The 22,758-nt window shown below is 44.1% G+C and overlaps 1 protein-coding gene across 1 annotated transcript in view; it reads left to right on the forward strand.

Annotated features, from left to right (window-relative positions):
* The window catches only part of LOC131684702 (apolipophorins), a 35,679-nt gene extending 28,282 nt beyond the window's left edge, over positions 1-7,397 (forward strand). Inside the window, exons 7-10 of the mRNA XM_058967806.1 lie at positions 1,211-6,520; positions 6,585-6,717; positions 6,784-7,112; positions 7,181-7,397. Of these exons, the coding sequence (XP_058823789.1) occupies positions 1,211-6,520; positions 6,585-6,717; positions 6,784-7,112; positions 7,181-7,207 (5,799 nt within the window). The 3' untranslated portion in view covers positions 7,208-7,397. The remainder of the gene's footprint in view (positions 1-1,210; positions 6,521-6,584; positions 6,718-6,783; positions 7,113-7,180) is intronic.
* Positions 7,398-22,758: the final 15,361 nt, after the last annotated feature.

Raw genomic sequence — 22,758 nt, forward strand, 5'->3', positions numbered from 1 at the left:
GCAGAACCTGGCGAGTATCGGGTACCTGAGAGGTTGGAGACAAGCAGCAACTGACCGAGTGACGTGGCGGAATATTGTGGAACAGATTAAATCATGTTAATATGATGTACAATCAGGAAATATAAAATATATACGTAGTCGACATCCGTTACCAGTCCAGTTGCTACAAGAGTAGTATGGCTTCCGTCGTCTGGGAACGCAGCGCATGATGGAGTAGCCGACATCCGGAACGACACGGCCGCTTTCGGTGCATGGTCTAGCCTGTCTTACACAAGCCCGCTGCACGGACTACCTTCCACGCTCCATCTAGATCCAAAGCCTTAAACTACGGACTTCCAGCTATTGCGTGTCACTCGTTCGACCAGCACGAACAGCATTTCTTGTCCACCTCTGGTGCTGTTAATAACTTCGACTTCTCAACGGTGCTTGTCATCATTACGACATTGGTTAGTCTCGATTGCTGTGCCTACCAGCAGAATCACGTCCGAAACTGTATTGAATAACTCGGTCATACGATGTCTCCAGATTGATATCCCTCTGTGGTTGCCTGTTCCAGGAACACTTCCAGCCTTCCGTACAGCTTCTCTAGGGTTTCCACGTGACCTTTTATACAAACAACGCTGAAGTCTTGCTATGTTTTCCACATCCGTGAACCCACAGTCCAGTCGATTCCCGGAGATGATTGGTAACTCTCGCAGCATCACGTTCGTTCGGTGACAGTTCGCAAACGGGAAGCGTACGAAGCTCATGTTCTTGTTCGTTTGGTTACTGCGGTTACCAACACTTGTAGATATCAATTCTGTGATTATGCAGGCCTGCTACGATCATTTAATCTACTTTATAGTTATTCAAATGCAATGTGCTGCATTTCATAGGTCATAAACGCAAGATATAAAAATAGATGAAAATGGGTGGAAAGTTTCCACTGGAAATCGAAATTTATTTCTTCATAAATTCACAAAAATCGAACGAAAGAACAATAGCATAGCCTCATCTGTATAAAATCCACCACATTGATTCAAGCATATTCTGATGCCCTTTTTGTATACGATTTGCTCTAGGTTTACTCCAAACTCTCATTTCATACGGATTTGAAAAACATTAGAGCGAACCAAAAGCGACTCGAATCCAATAACAAAATTGACAAAGTCCATCAAGATAACCCATAATTCTAAAGTCACAAAACTAACGCCAACCCTCTAACCCACAGTTCGCCGTCAAGGACTTCTTCGATGGAAACGGCGAGTTCAAAGCCAAGAACGGCCAGGGAGATGGAAGCGCTCTTATCAACTTCCCGAAGCAAGACCGCAAGCTAAAGCTGGACACGAAGTTCAAGATCAACGCACCGATTTTCGACATCGCGACTGATTTCTACTATGACTTCGAGAAGGACAACACCAAGAAGGTACACTTCGACACCAAGAACAAGGTCACCAAGGGTAGCTTCGACAGCAAGAACAAGCTGGAGGTATTCTCCGAAAAGTACGAATTCAACGTTCAGGGCCAACAGACCGGACAGCCTACCGATGGAACGATGAATGGAAAGTTCTCGCTAACGCTGCCAACGGGCCGTCAGCTGTCCGGAGACTTCAAGCGTGATGTGGATGGGAAAGACGAAAAGAAGTCCACGGGAAGTATCGTTTCGAACCTGGTAGACAAGCTTCCTAGTGGAAAGCAGCAATCACTATCGCTCACTGGCAATTTGAAGGATGGCGACTTCAAGGCACGCTTCTTTGACATGGTGCATCACTTGAAGTACACCAGCTTCGAAGGAAAGGATATCGATTTGGAGTTGACTACCAAACATCAGCCAGTTGGACACTTCAAGAATGCTGTATTGCATGTTAAAGTGAAGGGATCGTTGGTACCGCAAGAAAGTGAATTTGCTTTCGATCTGGACGAATACTGTGAACAACACGCGGTTTATCGATTGAGCGGAAAGTATGGATCAGACTTCGATGGTACAGTTAGCGGAAACTACCACGTTGGTAAGCCAGGAAAAGCACATTCACATGAGGTCAAAGCAAAGGTTAACATCCCGCAAGCCCCAATGAAAACGCTTGCTCTGGAGTCCAAGGGCACCTATACGGAACCGGAAAGCGAAACCGGCCTCTACGAATTAGACTACGCTGGCTCGTTTGGTTATAGTGATAAGGTAGTAGCAGTATCTACTAACGCTAAGGGCAATATTAACCATGGAACAGCAAACGTGAAAGTTAACCTTCCCGACACGGATCCGTTATCAGCTGACGTACAGTACAACTATGAAGGCAAAGAAGATGGACCGATCTCCACCAAGGGAACCCTTAAGGTGAACTATGGCAACGGTAAGACGCTCGGATTCAGCGGTGAAGCCAAGGCAATCGGATTTGACGATATTTCGGTGCATGCAACCCTGAATTCTGAATTTGAACATGCTAAGAACGTTGAGCTGACCTTCAAACACGTAAAATCTGTCGACAACGCATTCAATACTAAACTGAACGTTATAGCTGATGACAAAACATACAGCGTACTTAATGCAGTTGTACTATCTGAAACCAGTCCGTCGGTAGACTTCAACCTTGGATATCCAGGAAAGGATGTTAAAGTGTACGGAGCTTACAAACTTCTCAGTGATCGTGCGTTCCGAGCGGAAACCAAGGTATTGAATTTCGGTGACTTCAACCTAGATGCAAATCTTGAAGCCAACTTCCAAAGCTATGAAACTTTCTACGCCAAGGCATACGTCGATGCCCCGAAACTAAATGCCAACAAAATGAGCGTAGAGATCAACTCGAAGCCTGGAAGCAGCGGAAAGGGTGTAGAGTTCAAGGCTTCATCGGACGGAAAAAATATGCTAAGTGGATACGCTGATTACTCCGTCAAGGAGCAAGGCAAGAGCACCATCATCGAAGGTCAAGGAAACGTTAAATTGTACGACAAACAACAGCAAACCGCTTCATTCAAGTTGACCCGCGAGAAGCTTCAAGATGCTGGATACACGTTCACATTGGCAGCTTCCATCGACAAGAGCACCGTTTCCACAGAGGTTCGCATCAAACCGAACGATTTCTACCTGAAGAACAAGGTTTGCGAAAAGAACCAATGCACCAATCTGGAAATCCAATCCAAACTGGAACGCACCGGAAGTAAATTCAATCATGAAGCTCTGGTATCGCTTGACCTTCAACAGCTAGGCTACGCTCATGAGTTTGGACTAACCGCCAAGACTAGCGGCAACGGTTTTACGTTGGACCACACCACGGACGTACAGCTTAAGGAGAAGAAACAACCCAAGTATCAGTATCTGCTTTATATCCACCCGAATAGTGCCGGAGCAAGTCTAATTCTGCCGACCCGTTCCATTGTCATCGAAGGGGTGTTCAAATATCCAAAGGATAAGTTTGGCCACTACGACAGTACCGTATCATTCTACCTGGACAAGAAGAACGCACCGGCGAACAAGGCTACCTTCGGATTCACCGGCGAAACCAAATTAATTGGATCGGCTGGAGTTGGTGGCTCTGGTGCCCTGAAATTCTCACACCCAACCACCAAAGATCTCGTGGTTAGCGCATCCGGAGTTTTGGATGGCGACAAGCAAACCGTCGAAGGTAAGGTCGAGCTGGACCTATTCAAGAACGCCAACGATAAGATTATCGCCGTGGCCAAGTACGTCAACAGTGACCAAAGCTTCAAGGGTTTCAACGTAAGCACTGAAGTCAGCATCGCAAGCAAGGGTCTTGGTTTCGACTGTGGTCTCAGTGGCCACTCCGCGTTGTCCTTGGCAACCAAACAACTCAGCTCCGCTGTATCGATTAACCTTCCGTTCGAAGATTTCCGTTTCGGATCGTACCTGTTCGCTAGCCCAGAAGAAATTGACTTCCTTCTAAAGAAATTCAACGATGAATTAATTCGCGCTCATGGCACGTACGACTCGAAGAAGAACAAAGCTGAGTTCACCACGACGATGAAACTTGTCCCGAACCGCCCAATTGTGCTGCAATCGAACATCAATGGATTCTCGTCCGCCAAGTTCTCCCTCAACCAGGACAAATTCTTCAATGTCGATGGCACGTTCGCGGTCGACAAAGCTGCCACCTTCAAGGTTGTTGGTCTGGAAAAGGAACTCCTCAACGCTAAGATTACTCTCGACGCGAGCCACTTCCTGTCAACCGAATACCAAGTCAACGAGGAAAATGCCAAGGGCTTCCTGCAGGCGTTCAACAAACAGCTTCAGAGTGATCTGGAAAGCACCAAGGCAGATTTCGAAAAGAAGTACACTCAGATGAATGCTGATATCAGCAAGGTGTTCAACAACTTGATAGCTGGCCTACCGGACGTGGGCAAATTCCAGGCCGATTACAGCGAACAGCTGAAGAAACTACAGGAAGAATTGTTGCAAGACCCAACTATCAAAGAATTCTTCGATTTTGTAACCAAAATTTATGCGGCCATTAACGAAGTTGTCGGTCAACTGTTCCAGATCTACACTGAAAACTTTAAGAAGATTTCCGCCGTCGTTACTGATGTTGTTGGACAGCTAACCGAAACGTTCAACACCAAACTGCAACCAATTCTGAAGGATCTCTACGTTAAAACGGAAGCAATCCTATTCAGCATGTACGAAGAAACACTCAAATTGGTGGTGGCTGTATTTGAACGCAGCGTCAAAGCACTGAAGGCGTTCGAAGATGACTTTAACAAAATCGCCAAGAACTTCTCGGACCAATTCAAGAGCTTCGCGCTGACATTCAACAAAGCCATCGCTACGCTGGATAAGGAATTCAAGGAACTGTACAAGGCAATTCAAGAATACTTCGATACGTTTGACGAGTTCAAGGTATTGAAGGAAACTTTCAAGGAATACTTCGATGGTCTAGATCGATATGCCTACCAACTGCTGAAGGAGCTGCTAACTTTGGCTGAGGACATGTATCCAGTTGACGAGATGAAGGCTTTCACCGCTTCCGTTAACAAGTACATCACCGCAAAGTTGGAGAATAAACCTGTCAACGATGTCGAAGAGCTTAAGACCATCTTCGTCAACCTTATGAAAGCAATTAACCTGCTGTTCGACAAATTGACTGCCTCTGTAACCACCTCGCTGGACGATCCCGCATACGCGGGAGGTATCCCATCGTTCGTCACGTTCAAGTTTGTCCCATACATTAGCAGCTTTAAGTTTAGCCCTCTAAACTATTTACGCAACGAAAAGTTCCTCTCATTGCGCGACTTCCTGTACCAGTTCCGGCCGTACGCGTGGAATCCGTTCGCCATTCTACCACCGTTCACGATGCATGGAGAAATTGCCGACGGAAGTCATTTCTTCACATTCGACGGACAACATTTCACTTTCGCCGGCAGCTGTCAGTACGTTCTGGCGTCAGACTTCGTCGACGGAAACTTCAGTCTCGTAGCGAATGTGCAGAACGGAAAACTGAAATCTGTCGCTTTGATCGACAAGGATGTGATAGAGCTGAATGACAACGGTGTAGTAACCTTCAACGGTAAGGCTACAGACCTTCCGCTTCACAAAAATGAACTTCACGCTTGGAGACGCTTCTACACTGTTAATTTGTTGACCACATACGGCGCTAGTGTGCTGTGTACTACTGATCTGAAGGTGTGTCACTTCACAGTTTCCGGATTCTACCTAGGAAAGATACGTGGTCTGCTAGGAAATGGAAACTACGAACCGTACGATGACTTTACTCTGCCTAGCGGAGTTGTTTCTGAGAGCTCAACTGACTTCGCCAACAGCTACAAGACTACGAAGTCGTGCGCTGCAATTGCCGCTTACGATCATGCTTCCCACGAACACAGCAGCCCACTTTGTTCGAAATTCTTCGGTGCCGATAGTTCGCTGAGGTATTGCTTCTTCTTCAAGGATCAGACCAACTTCCGGGAAGCTTGCGAACATGCCGTCCACGGTGCACAAAACCCTGAAGAGGCTGCTTGCAGTATTGCCTTCGCGTACGCTTCGGCGTGCCGTTTGGAATTGATCCCGGTTGATGTACCGGCACAATGTCAAAAGTGTTCCGTCGGAGGAAAGGATATCGGCGTTGGCGACCAGTTCAGCGTAAAGTCACCACAGAAACAGGCCGATGTTGTACTGGTGGTGGACACTTCAATCGGAACTCTGCTTGGTGAATTGGTACAGGCAACTATTAATGATTTGCGAAAGGAGTTGAAGTCCAGCGGAATCCCCGATGTACACGTGGTGGTTTTGGGATACAACAGAAACCAGAAGTACGTGAGCTTGTACACTAGTGGCGGCAGTTTAGATTTCACTGGAAAGCTGGGACAGGTGGACGTTAGCGGTCCGGAGAACTGTAAAGCGCTGGTTACCGGTAACGAGAAAATCGATGGATTCCTGAAAACGCTGCACGAATTGGGAGAACAGGTTGCTGAAGATGTCGGCGCAACCTCAGATGCTCGAGCATTCCTGGAAGCTTTGCAGTATCCGTTCCGACCCACCGCCAGCAAGTCGATTGTTCTCGTTCACTCTGATGATTCGGAGAAAGTGCCAGATCCGGTAAGATTGTTATTATTCGGCGCAAGACAACAAATTCTTTTTCTCACACGAACTCCTTTTTCAGACTCGAGCAATTAAGTCACTTCTAGCAACTTTAGATCTGAAGACAAAGGGTGTCGGTCTCCACGTGATCACGCCTGTTAAGGGTTTGGGTATTACCAATAGCAAGGATCAGAAGAAAGTGAAAGAAATTGTTGGTATGTATTATTAGTTACATTTATTTCGAGGACTCGTGTGAACTGATCCCGATTTCTTCCCTCCAGGTTTCAACTCGAGGCAAGCCTTCACCCTGGCTGACAGCAAGAAGCGTACCAACATCGGATCAACGGAACTGAAGAACCACTTGAAGTACGAGTCAGATTTACTGGTTGACATGGTGCAGAAGAATGACGGCTATGTGTTCGTGCTGCAAAACTTTAGCGGGCTGAAGCAAGCCAAGGACAAGAAATCATTTGTTGCCGTTCTAGCTTCGGCACTCGGGGACTACATCTCACGGACAGAGATTCTGAGTGATTGCGTGTGCAAGCAGCGGAATGGCTTGCATGCGGAGGAATCGTGCGAAGCTAAGGAAACCAAATTCCTACCACCAGGAGTAAGTTTACCGAGCGTAATGAATGTGGTTACGATTTATTCATGACATTTCTCTTCGAACAATTACAGAAGAAAGCGGGAGGAGCAAAGGGATAAGACGCACAACCAACACCTGATAGGGGAGAGATGACGTCCAGCCATATTTATTATACCAAAAAAGCATCTTCGACTAGGAAAAATGTTTCATCACAATGCCATTGTCAGTCAGGTCCTAGCGTTTTTTTTATCTCGTATTGTAGTACTTCACAGAAACGAAATAAATGAAATACAGTTTTATAATTAAAAACGAGTTTGAGCTAAACCACGAATAATCTAAAACCACATTAATTCAATTAAGCTACCGGCGTTCCATTGTCGCATCCAAATGAATCAATAATTAATCCGTACAGTGGTAATTTATTAAGCATAAATTTAAAAACGACTATTTATTCAGCATTCCCCGCAGCGGTTGAATTCGGGAAGAGCAACGGGACAGCAGTGTAGAAAAAGCAGCGAATAATGGACCACGAGAACTCAACGACAAAATATGGCACGTTTTGTATATTAATTGAACCCCATAACACCTTTTCCTAGTAATTAACCTTCGGGCTCTTATTAACCGGTACAAACGCTTGCGGTCAGCGGTGCCAGATTTACTGACATGGCCGTGAATCTGTGAGCCGTAAAGTATAAATGTAGGAACATAAATCAAGTATGAGCAATCGGTTATCTAATTATTTAGTTTTTATATTGTAACGACATATAATTAGCAAGGGACTGGAAGGTGAAGTATTTTTCAAATATTAAGAGCCATAGTACTCAAGGGAGAGCAAGGATTTGAAGTAAGAAAGTTTAGAAAAGCGTGGAGTAGGGTCAATGAACAAGCTTAGAGTTTCCCGGTTACTTAGCTTTTTGTCTTCTGCAGCGCAGTAGTCAGGATCTTTTGGCATTAAATGCGAATCACCTGAGTCTGCGGCATGTCCGGACAAGCGTAAAGTCAGTTTAATGACCTATGCTGTCGGAGCCGACAAAAAGTTAAGTCACGGAAAACTTCCACCCTAAGCATTGTGCGACGATGAAACTCATTGAATGAGTTAGTTTTTGCCCTCACTAATTGCCATGCCGGGGTGTTTTATTTCATCGACTCTTGTGTCTGCCTCAACAAGTTGTGCATATAGTCACTGTGTGTTGATTGAACACGGCGTCGGCAGCTTTAGTGAGGGCAAAAACTAACTCATTCAATGAGTTTCATCGTCGCACAATGCTTAGGGTGGAAGTTTTCCGTGACTTAACTTTTTGTCGGCTCCGACAGCATAGGTCATTAAATTGACTTTACGCTTGTCCGGACATGCCGCAGACTCAGGTGATTCGCATTTAATGCCAAAAGATCCTGACTACTGCGCTGCAGAAGACAAAAAGCTAAGTAACCGGGAAACTCTAAGCTTGTTCATTGACCCTACTCCACGCTTTTCTAAACTTTCTTACTTCAAATCCTTGCTCTCCTTTGAGTACTATGGCTCTTAATATTTGAAAAATACTTCACCTTCCAGTCCCTTGCTAATTATATGTCGTTACAATATAAAAAAGGAAAAAGATTGACTCACTATAAGTCGTTAATAAAAAAGGTAAAAATGTACCGCGATGGGGATCCATCCAGCAGCTTTGGGTTAAAGCTGCCGACGCCGTGTTCAATCAACACACAGTGACTATATGCACAACTTGTTGAGGCAGACACAACTCCGCTAGCGAATGACGGATCCCAATAGTGGCATGTCTGTAATAACATACGTACATGGAACTATTGAGAACCAGAGCTACAGGTCCAAAGCCCTGGTAAAGGAGGATGGTTGTGATGATCCGGGCCGAGATCACCACGTAAAGCAAGGTAGGGCATAACCCCAATTCCAAGGCGTGAAGCGACCCGTGCCGAGGGATGAGTGATCGAGGGGGTGAAAAAGATGCTCGATCGTTAACGGAGCCTGTGGGGTACCTGGGCAACCCCCACAGTAAGCGTCCCTTACCACGCTAATGCGGAGCTCTGGCGTGGCGGACATATATTTCTCGCGCTACTCGTGGGACTATACATGGAGATAAATAAAAATAAAAACAAACAGACGGAGGTGCCAAACCCCTTCGCAAGAGGTGGTTTGGCGAGGTCTCCCCCCCGTGGGGAGAGTAGTGGAGCGATGAGTGCTGCATCCGAAAGCACCAGTGACCCCCCAGCGGCGGTAGGCAATAATCCTACCAATGCATCGGAGGGGCCAATATCTGCGATGCGCAAAGTAGCGAAGCAACTCGATTCTATAATCGACTTCGCTAGCGGAAAGCAGAATATAGCCAAGGAGTTGAAGTTGAGCCTCCTGGAGCTCCGGAAAGCTGTTCGTGTCGCAAGACAGGAACAGCAGGCATATGTTGAGAGGGTGGAATGTCGGGAGAGGCCCGACAGAGAAACCCAGACAGTGGCCTCCAATAGGGAGGAAAGAGAGAAGGTCGATAGAGGTTCACAGACAGTGGCCTTTACCTTCTACGGAGCAGCCACGTCGATCGGAGCGGCGACCGAGTTCCCCTCAAAGGGAAAAGGAAAGGGCAATCGCAAGACGGCATCGAATGCGAAGCGCCCTAGGAAGTCGCCAGGCGAGGGTGCCAAATCCGACACCACTCGGCGTGCAACCATCAAGGTCAAACGCCGCCTGGGTGAGGTAAGCGAGGGCGAGAGTGACCTCGCTGTGGAGAGCGATGGTACCAGCAACCCGGCACGACCGGGGCAGGGGGGCCCAAACCCCTGGACGCTGGTCACCAAGAAAAAGCCGGCACCGAAACCGGAGGTACCGCGGCCTGCGAGGAAGGCCAAGGACAGAGGCGAAGCCTTGTGGTTAAAAACCGACAAGGACAAATACGCCGATGTCCTTAAATCGATGAAGGCGGCCGAAAGTCTCTCGGCCCTTGGGCAGGATGTGCGTAGCGTAAGACGCACCAACACGGGAGAGATGCTCCTGGTGCTAAAGCGAGGCGCACAATCAAGTGCAGTATATAAGGCCTTGGCCCAAGAGGTCCTTGGTGAGGGCGCCCAAATCAGGTCGCTAGGTGCGGAAACAACTCTCCAGTGCAAGCACTTTGACGAGTTCACGACCGCAGAAGACGTCGTCGCAGCCGTCAAGGAGCACTGCGGCGTCACAATCGAGCGGGCCTCTGTGCGATTGAGAGACGGACCCTCTGGCACCCAAGTAGCCTACCTCAGGCTACTGAATGCGGATGCCAAAAAGGTAACCGAGAAAGGGAAGCTGAAGATCGGCTGGTCGGTATGCCCTATTAGTATACCCCAGCCGCCTTCAGTGGATAGGTGCTATCGGTGCCTCGAATCCGGCCATAAAGCATACGAATGCAAAGGCATAGATAGGAGCAAGCTATGTCGTCGCTGCGGCGAGGAGGGACATAAAGAGCGGGGGTGCACTAAGGCATATAAGTGCCTTATCTGCACCGCTAAGAAGCAAGCCCATAAACATGCTATGGGCGGACCTTCGTGTCCCTTCGGCGAGTTAAATAAGAAGAAGCCGTGAGAGTCACACAGCTAAATCTTAACCATTGTGCAGCAGCCCAACAGCTGCTGTGGCAGTCGGTCTCGGAGTCGAGGACAGATGTCGCCCTCTTATCAGACCCGTACAGTATCCCTGCCGGCAACGGCAATTGGGTGTCGGACGGGTCTGGAATGGTGGCAATCTGTACAACGGGAAGGTTCCCGGTTCAAGAGGTAATACACCCCTCCGCCGAGGGTGTGGCGATTGCCAAGATCAATGGTGTGTTCTATTGCAGCTGCTACGCCCCACCAAGGTGGCCAATAGAACAGTTCTACCAGATGATCGACAGGCTCTCGTCGGACCTCGTGGGCCGGAAACCGGTAGTAATAGCGGGAGACTTTAACGCTTGGGCAGTGGAGTGGGGCAGCCGCTGTACAAATAGCAGGGGTCAAGCGCTAATGGAAGCGTTTGCGAAACTCGATACTGTGCTAGCTAATGATGGCTCCGCTAGTACATTCCGTAGAAACGGAGTGGAGGCGTGGATTGATTTGACCTTTGCCAGCCCGAGTCTGGCTCCAGGCATGGAATGGAGGGTAGACGAAGGCTACACCCATAGCGATCACTTAGCAATCCGCTTTAAGATCAACTATGGTGTGCAGCATCCGAGGGCGGGAGATCCCTGTCAGGTACGCGGGTGGAAGTCCAATCACTTCGACAGCGAAGCTTTCACCGCGGCCCTGGGACTGGAGGCCAACACCGACAGTCTAAGCGGGGATGCGCTGGTAGCTGTTCTATCACGCGCGTGCGACGCCACTATGCCGAGAAAAACACTGCCAAGAAACGGTAGATGCCCGGTATACTGGTGGAGTGCCGAGATTGCAGCTCTACGGTCAGCCTGTCTCAGAGCTAGACGTAGGATGCAAAGAGCTCGCACCGAGGATGCAAGAGAGAACCGCCGTGAAGTGTTTCGAGCTGCGAAATTGGCCCTTAACAAGGCTATTAAGAGCAGCAAGAGAGCGTGCTTCGACAACCTGTGTGAGAGTGCCAACGCGAATCCGTGGGGTGACGCCTACAGACTCGTGATGGCCAAGACCAAAGGGGGCTCTCCACCCCCAGAACGGTCTCCGGACCGGCGACGATTATCGAAGCACTCTTCCCGTCTAGAGCCACAAGTCCCTGGTCACCTGCACCACGAGACAGTGTGGGCACGGCCGAAATGGTGGCTCCGGTGACGAATGAAGAACTACTCGCAGTGGCTAATTCTCTAGCAATGAACAAAGCTCCAGGGCCGGATGGAGTTCCAAACAGCGCTCGCAAGGCAGCGATCATAGCGAACCCGAACATGTTCAGGCTAGCTATGCAGAGATGCCTTGACGAGTGCCACTTCCCCGATAGATGGAAAAGGCAGAAATTGGTGCTGTTGTCGAAGCCCGGGAGGCCGCCAGGAGACCGATCGGCGTACAGACCAATCTGGCTGATCGACACGACTGGCAAATTGCTTGGGAGGGTCATCCTCAACAGGCTAACCCAGTACTCAGAAGGTACGAACGGCATGTCAAGCAACCAGTTTGGTTTTCGAAAGGGTAAGTCCACGGTGGACGCTATCAACTCAATGATAAAGACTGCCGAGATAGCGATCCAACGAAAAAGGCGAGGCATTCGATACTGTGCGTTAGTGACACTTGACGTGACGAACGCATTCAACAGCGCAAGCTGGGATGTCATCGCGCTCTGGTTACACCGGCTTAGCCTACCGGTGGGTCTGTACCGGATCCTGGAAAGTTAGTTCCAAAACCGCGTACTGCTATACGAGACCGATGCCGGTCAGAAAAGGGCTCCTATTACCGCCGGAGTCCCGAAGGGCTCGATCCTAGGCCCGGTATTATGGAACCTCATGTATGACGGGGTTCCGAGACTGACGTTCCCTCCTGGGTCAAGATCGTTGGCTTTGCCGACGACGTAACCTTGGAGGTCTATGGGGAGCCAATCCCTGAGGTAGAACTAACCCCAGAACACGCGATCAATACGGTGGAGGAATGGATGACTGCGAGAGGCTTAGAGCTCGCTCAGCATAAGACGGAGGTAGTTAGCGTCAACAACCGCAAGTCGGCACAACATGCAGTTATCCACGTGGGAGAAGTGGTGATCACTTCACAGCGGAGTCTGAAGTCTCTCGGAGTCATCATAGACGACAAGCTGACCTTCGGCAGCCATGTCGACTATACGTGCTAGAGAGCTTCGACTGCTGTTGCGGCATTATCGAGGATGATGTCCAACAGCTCAAACGTGTGCGCCAGTAGACGTAGGCTACTGGCAGGCGTTGCCGTATCTATACTCAGGTACGGCGGCCCGTCATGGTCAAGAGCACTGAGGGTAACCAGTTACCTGCAGAAACTGGAGAGCACCTACCGCGTGATGTGCCTCAGAGTGATATCTGCTTACCGCACGGTATCACACGATGCATCCTGCGTGATAGCGAGCACGATGCCAGTCGGGCTGGTCATCCGGGAAGATGAGGATTGCTTTGAGCTACGTGACAATAGAGGAACCCGCGAGCGCACCAGGGTGGCTTCGGTCGCCAGATGGCAGCGTGAGTGGGATAACTCCTACTAGTTGCCTGAAAAAATCACGTCAAACTACGAAGAACTAGAATCCGTTGCGGAAGGTACAAAGAGAAACTACTTTTTTCCTACATGTTGTAGCGAGCATACGGGTGGACCGATCTATTCCTTTCTACCTAACCGCTTAATACAAAACCCAAGAGAAGCAACCATTATACAATGTACGCTTTGCACATATCAAGAAACTCCCATTTCTAAGATCAGACTGCACATTATGGGAACCCATGCACACGAACCGTAAATAAAAAACTTATCTACGGCCAATACAACAATCAATGCGCCCAGAACCTCCAAATCAACAGCCAACACCATGAGTGAGGGAGTCAATATCTAGTAACCCGTAAGTTTGAGAATCTAGAAACAATATCAGATCGACCGGACCATGACAGCATTAACAGTGACAATAACGACAAGTGAAATTATGTGAACCTCTAAGACACGGTCAGCGAGGAAGAACTTGCATCTCCGCTTCGAAAGAAGGTATCCCGCGCAGTGGCAAGTTGCGACTTTGCGAGTACGTTGTCCACCGAACATTATTTCATTAAGTTATTTTTTACATATTGCAGATATCTGCAGCCGGTTCACAAAACACGCATTAAAAAGAAACTGTATGTAGTATAGCCCATTCAATTCCACCACAGAACGAAAATGGTTTGGATTGCCCGGTTCTCTATCAGCTACCACAATTTATAGCTAGTCCGATTATTGCAGCCTCGTTTATATAAGACATAAATGCCACTTCCAATGCTCTGCGATCGATGTCAGCAACATTGGTTTTGTCCGCGAAACCGAAACTGTGAGTTCACGTGCTAATAGATCTATGCACATCGGATCTTAATATAGGTCAATCCAGTAATTAAATAATTAACTAAATTAATTGATCAGTTAATTAATTAATAAACAAAAAAAGTGCTTCACCAAAATTCAATCTATTGAATATCACAAAGCACTGCGGATGTCTCTCTAGCTATTTTGACTCAGTGTCATACGAAGCAGCTTAATTGGATTTGTCGAAAAGTTATGTTCAAGCATCATCTGCGACACTGACTTTCACTGCATCGCACACTGTACTGTCTTCAAATCCACAAACATGCAAACACTATTTTGGTATTCTCTTTATTCAAACTTATTAGCAAACGATATCATACCATGCCCACACGATTATGCAAACGCACTTGCTCACACAAACACATGAACACACAAACGCAAGCACAGACAAACGTATACACTAGAGTGGCCATCGGTCCAAGCTTTAGTGGATTTTTACTTCCATAACTTTAAATTTGAACCAAATCTGAATAGTATACCGATTGGAACAACGTGCATGAAGAATCTGTGGCATCATACGACAATTCACATGAAGAAAACACACTTGTTCGAAGTTTCATCGTTCTATACGTCAAATTATTGCTAAATTTGAGAATCAATGGATTTCAAAACAGCGGGGAATCGATTGAAGATAGTAAGAATGACCGCGCGAAACGTGCCCTAATTCTTCCCATAACTCAAGTGTGAGGCTGAACCTAGCTGAACTTCACAGGAAGAGGCTCAATACAGATAATCACCACTGACCACCTCCAATGACACCCATATTGATGATGGTTTTCATTGTTTTGTGGTAAGCGGAAGTCGCCATCTTGGATTCCAAAATGGCGTTGATCATCAATTTCCGATGTCTACTGACCACCCCCATCCAAATGGCTCCCATATCCAGGTATACCTCGATTTAACATACATTTTCCGTTCAAAACATGTAGGTTAAATCGAATTTTATGTTAAATCGAAACATAAAAGGAATATATGTTTTCGAACAGAATTATCATTTTATTCATCGCTCGAAATATTTGCGAGGATATTACTGATTAAATTTATCTAACAGTGACATAGAACCCATATATTCATAACTAAACAAATAAATTTCTCTTCCAAACATTAAAAACAATTTTACTTACCCCTCGCAAACATACAACCGAATCTAACAGATATTCGTTTTCAAAAGTTTGTCGATATTATCTAAAATTTTCTTAGAATTCAGGGTAATTTATAGGAATTAATAGTGTTATTAGCAGTACAGTATTTTTTGAAAAATATTTTCATCAGTTCCTTTCGAACATCAACAAATTTAAGTTAGGGAATTTGTATTTCGATTTCGTCTCACCTGTATCATGGCAGACCAACTTGATTCAAAGGGAAAACACTATTTGAGTTCACGAGCAAACGACTAGTCACGAATTATATCTCGCACTGTTGAAAAAACAACGATATCGAACAATGGTAGCGCAATATTTCGCTTTAAGGAACAAGTAAGATTAAAACATTTTGTGCACAAAGGACACAATACCTCAGTTTAGAAGTCGAAGAATTTACGTCAACTCGTCAGAATCAATAAGGCATTTTCGTTACTATTGAATGAAATATTTATAAAAAAATCTGTTTAACACATACCCTTATATACAACGAGAAAGTAGAATTCAATAGAATGTTGATATAACTGCTACACACTTAATTTTTTCTCCCGAGTTTCAGCTTTTGTGCACCTTTGCCGAAATCTTAACAGCTGAGATATCAGCCAACATATTTTATAAATTATAAAATATAAAATTAGTATTGATTCTTAGCATTTCGCTTTAGTAACATTGATAATGAAAAAGAAATTAAAAAAAATAATGTGTATGTTAAATCGAGGTAAATATTACGTTAAATCGAAGTACGTGAAATCGAGGGTATGTTAAATCGTGAGTATGTTAAATCGAGGTATACCTGTATGGTGTTCTCTATTTTCTGGTAACCGGAAATCGCCATCTTGGACATCAAAATGTCGATAATCGATTTCCGATATCGACTGACAACCCTTTTTCAAATCACACCCATATTGATAATGGTTTTCAAAATTTTGTGGTAATCGGAAGTCTCTATCTTAGATTTCAAAATGCTCAAACTCCGATGTCTGCTGACCTTTCAAATGACACCCATTTATTAGGGTTTTCTATTTTCTGGTAATCGGAAGGCATGCCTTTCAAAATGGCGTTAGTCATCAATTTCCGATGTTTACTGACCACCCGTTTTGAAGTGACACCCATATTGATGATGGTTCTCGCTATTGTCCGATAACCGGACGCAGTTGCCATCTTGATTTACATAATTGCTTTAATTTCCGATGTTTACTGATCACTTCCTTTCAAATGACACCAACATTAATTATGGTTTTTAGTATTTTGTGGTAAACGGAAGTCCTGGATTTCAAAATGACGTTAACCATCAATTTCCTATGTCTACTGACCACCAGTTGACACACGAAGAAGATTTCATCACTTTCAGGTAATTTGCTTGGAGCGAAGCTGTCCAATGCCAATACAGTAGTAACCAATGTGTGAGCTAACGCTCACAAGTCCGAATCAGCAGGGTGAGGTCTGTAATTTCGAGAGAATTTGATTTAACCCGCAAGGCTAGTTTAGACTAAAAATATTAGTAGGGGAAGGTAGGAAAGTTGTGAACCATGGGGAAGGTAGGAAAGTTGTGAACCATGGCTGATCCACGAGAAGGGCCCTGTGAATACCGACCCCCCACCATCCGGAATTTTTTAACTTGTTGAGAAAATTTAAATTAGTTTCTATTTTTAATTCGCTCTAATCTCAAAATCATTCTAAACTAGATTCGACCACCAAAACTGATTTTAAGGGGTGGAGGGGGGTAAGGGTTTCAGCGCAAAATAAAACACTTTTTATGAGATTTTTTTTTTAGAAATCTGGGTAAAGCGAATTGATCATAACTTTTGTAAATTATAATGTATCATTTCAATAACATTCTGTAATTTTTCATTGCAACAATATTGACAAGCACTCGGTGACAAAGCTTTTTGTGGAACGTCTCTGGAAAAACACGACTTGCGGTGTTAACTGCCATTCAAAAACTAAAAAACTAAAAAAATATCTAAGCCCGACGTTGAGTTTTCGAGATAATTTTTCAATAAAGAGGGACTTTTCCCTCAGATACACTAGCTGTGAAAACACGCAGTGTAGTAATCTGCTCCGCCTGCCGTTCAACAGGCAACCGAGCTTGTTCGGCCAAAACCGTCCTTTAAATAGTCGAGGATGACGTTATTCATAGAAGGTACATAAATCTGTCGTGCCAGACTTGGGAAGCGCTACTTTCTGTGTGCAAATACGAGGTATTTTGACTATGTTTTACATTATTTAAATTTTTAATGCCATGATATCAAAAATCTTTGGGTTTATCTATTGGAATCTGTTCTTATAAGTATTTCGGGGTGATATATGCAAAAAATTTAAAAATTTATCGTGAGATGGCAGAATTGTAAGCGTTTAAAACCTGACCACCTTTCGTTACATACCATTTTGTTGAATTTGCAAAGTGCACCCCCATATTGAAAACAAAGACGCAGTCTTACGTCAAAAACTGAAAAACACTCTTTGCTTATGAACTGATAAAGTTAAGAGGCTCACAGATTGATATCTGACCTAGACACGTAATCAGAGAGCCACCGTAATTTTTCCGTTGACAGTTAACAATTTCAACTATCCTAAAAAATGGTTGTTTAATTAATTAGATTAATTGAAAGCGGCTTCAGTCTAATTGTTTAATCATCGGTATCGGTATATTGCAAAAAATGATAATTGCGCATGCCGTTAAATATAGGAAAATTGTGTGTGTGTGTCTGATGGTGACGGGTGAGGCGGGGCCCCTCGCCGATTTCGCCAGTGAAGTGTTGCTGAGCACTTACTCTACACTGCGTCAAGTTGATTTAAGACACCCCTTGTATTAGATACTAAATGTAATGCCATAAGTATTATTTTCATTTTTTTCTATATCGATAGTAAGAAGTCAGCAAACAAAATTGTTTTACTGGCCGCACTAGCAAATAGGGACAGTGCTATCAGCTCAGCGAATGTAAACAAAACTATAAAGTGTCAAGTTCCTTTAAGACAGTTAATTAGTTGTTGACTTTATTTTGTTTTAGCTAGTTTCTAACGTCATTTTAAAGTTATGCCGCGGGGAAAGTAGCTTTCGCAAGAGGAAAAGGCCACCATACTGGCATACAGGCGCATAAATATGAGTATCAATCAGATTTCGAAGGAGGTTGGTAGATCGCGGTGTGTGGTCAGAAATTTTCTGGAGGATCCAGAAATTACGGTAAAAAGTACCCGAAAACCATCAAAAGCAAACTAACAAGCCGAGATAAAAGGAAAATAATCAACACGGCATCCAATTCAACAAAATCGCTTAGTCAAATTAAGGCTGAGCTGGATTTAAACAGATCTCGAGAGACTATTCGACAGGTGTTGGTGAAAAATCCAAATATTTGCCGCTCGAAAATGATGCGTGCACCTTGTCTGAAACAAGAGCATAAAATGGCAAGGCTTGAATTTGCAGGAGCCAACATGAGCCGCGACTGGAACTTGGTAAATTTTTAAATTGGGAAAACATAGTTCCAATATAATAGATATATGTCTGTCATCGAAAGTAATAATACATTTTTTGCGACAGGTTATCTTTAGCGACGAAAAAAAATTAACCTTGATGGTCCTGACGGATTTAATTCGTATTGGCGTGATCTATGAAAGGAAGAGGTACATTTTTCTACGCGTAATTTTGGAGGAGGAAGTTGCATAGTATGGGGCGCATTTTGCAGTTGCGGAAAACTGAACTTGGCGTTTACTTCCAGCAAAATGAACAGCAAAGATTATATAAATGTCCTTGAAACATGTTTGCTTCCATTTAAACGGCGGTATTGACGCCTAAAGTTCACTTTCCAACAAGATAATGCGTCAATTCACAAAAGTACCGAAACCATGAGATGGTTGAAGGACAAAAAAATCGATGTGCTTCCATGGCCAGCTCGTTCTCCTGACTGCAACCTAATAGAAAATCTGTCGGGAATCCTCGTACGTCGAATCTATGCTAACAACAAACGTTACGCTGCCGTGAATGAGCTTAAAAGTGCGATTACAGAAGCATGGAATTCCGTTGAAGCAGATGTGATTAAAAACCTGATAAATAGTATGCCAAATAGAGTTTACGCAGTCATTAATAAGAATAGAAACCCAATCAAGTACTGAGGAGTCGCAAAATTGTTGGTTGATTTGAAAATGGAGGATTTTGAGAAAAAAGTTGGTGACTGTCTTAAATGATTTTGACATGTCGAAAGTTAAAAATCGATATAATTCTTATATTTATTAAATAAATTCGGATTTTATCGTTGAAATGTTGTGTAATATGTTGAAATAAATTGATTTGATTAGAATTAGAACGAAAGATCTCTAACATTTTTGGAAATTGAAAAATATCGTGATGTCTTAAATCTCCTTGACGCAGTGTATACGTTTGAAGCTAATAGAGACGGTAGTCCTGCTTTTGGGCTATACGTGTTCGACGTGCTGCTGTTGATGTTGATAGTTTCCATTGTATGGATTCTTGCTGTCTCGTTCAGAAGGCTCTGCTCTCCGAGAAGCCGGATTGCTGGAGGGGTTTCGCTGGCTGTAGTTATATAACACAGGAAATCTCCCTGTATTTGTCGTAGGCTAGCTATTGACAGTTGGTCGAACTAAACTTTGCATTCGCTTCTACATACCAATAAATGTCTAAGCCTGATCTTAATTAGTAAAACGTTCCTTAGAACAATGACATTTCAAATAAATTTGGCAGATACATTTCAGAAATGTTAAATGGCACCCCTGAAACCTACGCCAGATGGGGATCAACGTGGTCGTTGGTGGATGTAAAATTGTACTGGTTTATCGACGCATTTTAAACCTGCCTCAATCCGGTCACATTTTGAGTGGCCTTCAGGACGATTTTCATTGTTTTATACAGTTCATCGGCAAACAATTACACGTTGTGAATATTTAAATAATAATCCGATTGGGGAATGAGCGAGCATGGCATTAATTCGATTGAAGCTGGATTAATACATTTGCCTAATGGGCTTGTAATGGAATGCTGGTGTTTGCGGCCACTTGAACGAATTGGAATCGTTTTCTTCGCTCCAGTTAACTTCCCTCATCGCCGCGGGATTCATCCCCCGGAAACTGTCACCTGCGACAACAGCCGGAGATTACTCGTAAGCTATGCATCGGTAACGTAAATATTTTATCACATGCAAATACCGTTCTGTTCGTTCGTTCGGTTAACAACGAGTAAGAGTTTCCGTTCCGATGTCCGGAATTACACAAGTGCACCAGATGTTTCCGCCGTGAAACAACAGCAGGTAGAGAGGTTACCGACAGGAAGTTGGTACCTTCTTCACTCAATTAAGGGGAATATTGCATGAATGGATACTGCACCACTTCAGCCACCGGAACTGGTCTGATTCGAGGCCGGCTGCAACGCGGTGAAACGTGTTGTCTCGTTTTGTTTTTGTTTCGGAAATTTACAAGAGCATTTTGCTGGCGAATGGGAAAAGATTCAGTGACGTTGTTTTTGTTTGTTGTTGAAGAACATGTTTCTTCATATAAGTAGATTAACCTAGATTCATGTATTTTGAATTTAAGCCGTTCTAAAATCAGAAACCATTTTATTTACGAATTACAAATAATAAATAAATATAATATAAAAATAAAAATATAAAGTTGAAAATATTTCAATTGGTTTGGTGGAACAATCAAAGCGTATTTGATGATCTGCTTCTGATGGTTCAACAGGTAATCATAAACTAGAGCAACATTATTGATGCCTGGGAATAAGTTCATCCATCTAACGCACTTCACCGTATTGCGACATGAATTTGTGAATAGTCGTCGCTGTTGTGCTATCTTATGACAAACGCCATTTTAGGGTAAACTGAGCTAGATATGCCACATTACTTGTATAAAAAATCTCTACAAATTTGCGTTTACAGAATTTTGACATTCTGCTTGGTTACTGAAGTTGTCAGTTTTTTGCTTCAAATGACTGTGTCTGGGGATTGGCTCAAGTTACTTTGATGCATAATATGCTTTTATGTGTAAAACTATCTGAAAAACACAATGGTATAATCATTTTCAAAACAAAAATATACGAATTGTGAGAAAAAAGCAGTTTAAACTTTAAACTGGTATATAGCATATTTGGCAACACTGTAACCAAAAATAACTATTTTTTTCTAGATTCACTGACTAATTTCCTTCAAAATACATCTCACCGATTGTTTATAGCCAAAGATATGAATAAAAGTTAACAATTGATGTTTTTTTCTATGGAAAATTTTCCATACACGATTATGACACGCCATACAAATTTTGTCATCAATACACCTATGACACGTGTGAATGCGACTTTTGTTTACATTTATACTAAAAATTCGCAACATAGTCAACCGATCTTCGTAATATTTGAGAGATTAATACAGAATAGATAGACGCATCAATTGTCTTCTTTGTATTGTTTATTCCATTTATTAGTTTCAAGATATTCAATCTCAAACTTTAAAAATAATTTTTCTAGAAACGTGCTTGTCATAAGATAGTACAACAGCGACGTAGTGTTATCATTTGTAAACGGAGACAGATTGCTCAGTTGTATTCGATAGCGTAAACTTCACAATACACAGAGATCATAAATTGGATTCAACATGTAAATAATGGAAAACAGAACAATTTAGTTCCAGAGATATGTCTACTGGTCTGCATGATTTCTGCTCCGTTCTACCGAAATCCAACGAATGTTAAAGTGCGACAGAATACTATATCCCCCCCCCCCCCCTAATAATAGTTAAAACTTACCCTAAAGATCTAAAAAATTATAATTTCACACTCGGCACGAACGACAACTGGAAGCGATGGTAAAATTACAACCGCAACCGAAACGAAAGTCTCATCCGACCGTCTCATCCCCAGACCAACACCATACCGAAACGGAACAGTTGCAAAGTGGTCCTCTACGAGCCATACATGTGTATGAATATTTATGAAATTTAATTTTTGATTGGCGTCATATGTCGAAAGCATCCAACCAGAAGGAACCAACCGGCGTTTCGAAGTAGACAGCGGCAGCGGTTCCAGTAAAGGGCGAACACGAAATTATTGCGACACCGAAAATGTCATACCAATTTTCTTATAATGTTTAAAATCAAACCAAAATTTTAGGATAGTTTTATACATCAAAAGAAAAGTTAATCGATGGAGCCTTGAGTGTAAAATTGAACGCATTTTCGCTTGATGCCCTCCATCAAAGTCTTTACAGTGTCATCCGGTACCAGTTTCTCATTTTTTTCCATTTTCTTAACATCTCCTTCTCGTCTTTGACTGTCTTCTTGCTCTTCCGAAGCTCCCGCTTCATCATTGCCTAGTACTGCTCCACCGGGCGCAGCTCCGGACAGTTTTGCGGATTCATGTCCAGGACACTTTTAGAATAGTGGCATGATGCCAAATCTGGCCAAAATAGCGGAGCTTCGTCGTGCTGCTGCAAGAACGGCAAAAGGCGCTTCTCGAGGCACTCAGATTTGTAGATCTCGCCATTTACTGTGCCCTTTGTCACGAAAGGCTCACTCCTCAGTCAGCAAGAGCAGATGGCCTGCCAAATAAGATATTTGGAGGCG

This window comes from Topomyia yanbarensis, chromosome 2, assembly GCF_030247195.1.
Source record: "Topomyia yanbarensis strain Yona2022 chromosome 2, ASM3024719v1, whole genome shotgun sequence".
In the NCBI taxonomy this organism is placed as follows: domain Eukaryota; kingdom Metazoa; phylum Arthropoda; class Insecta; order Diptera; family Culicidae; genus Topomyia; species Topomyia yanbarensis.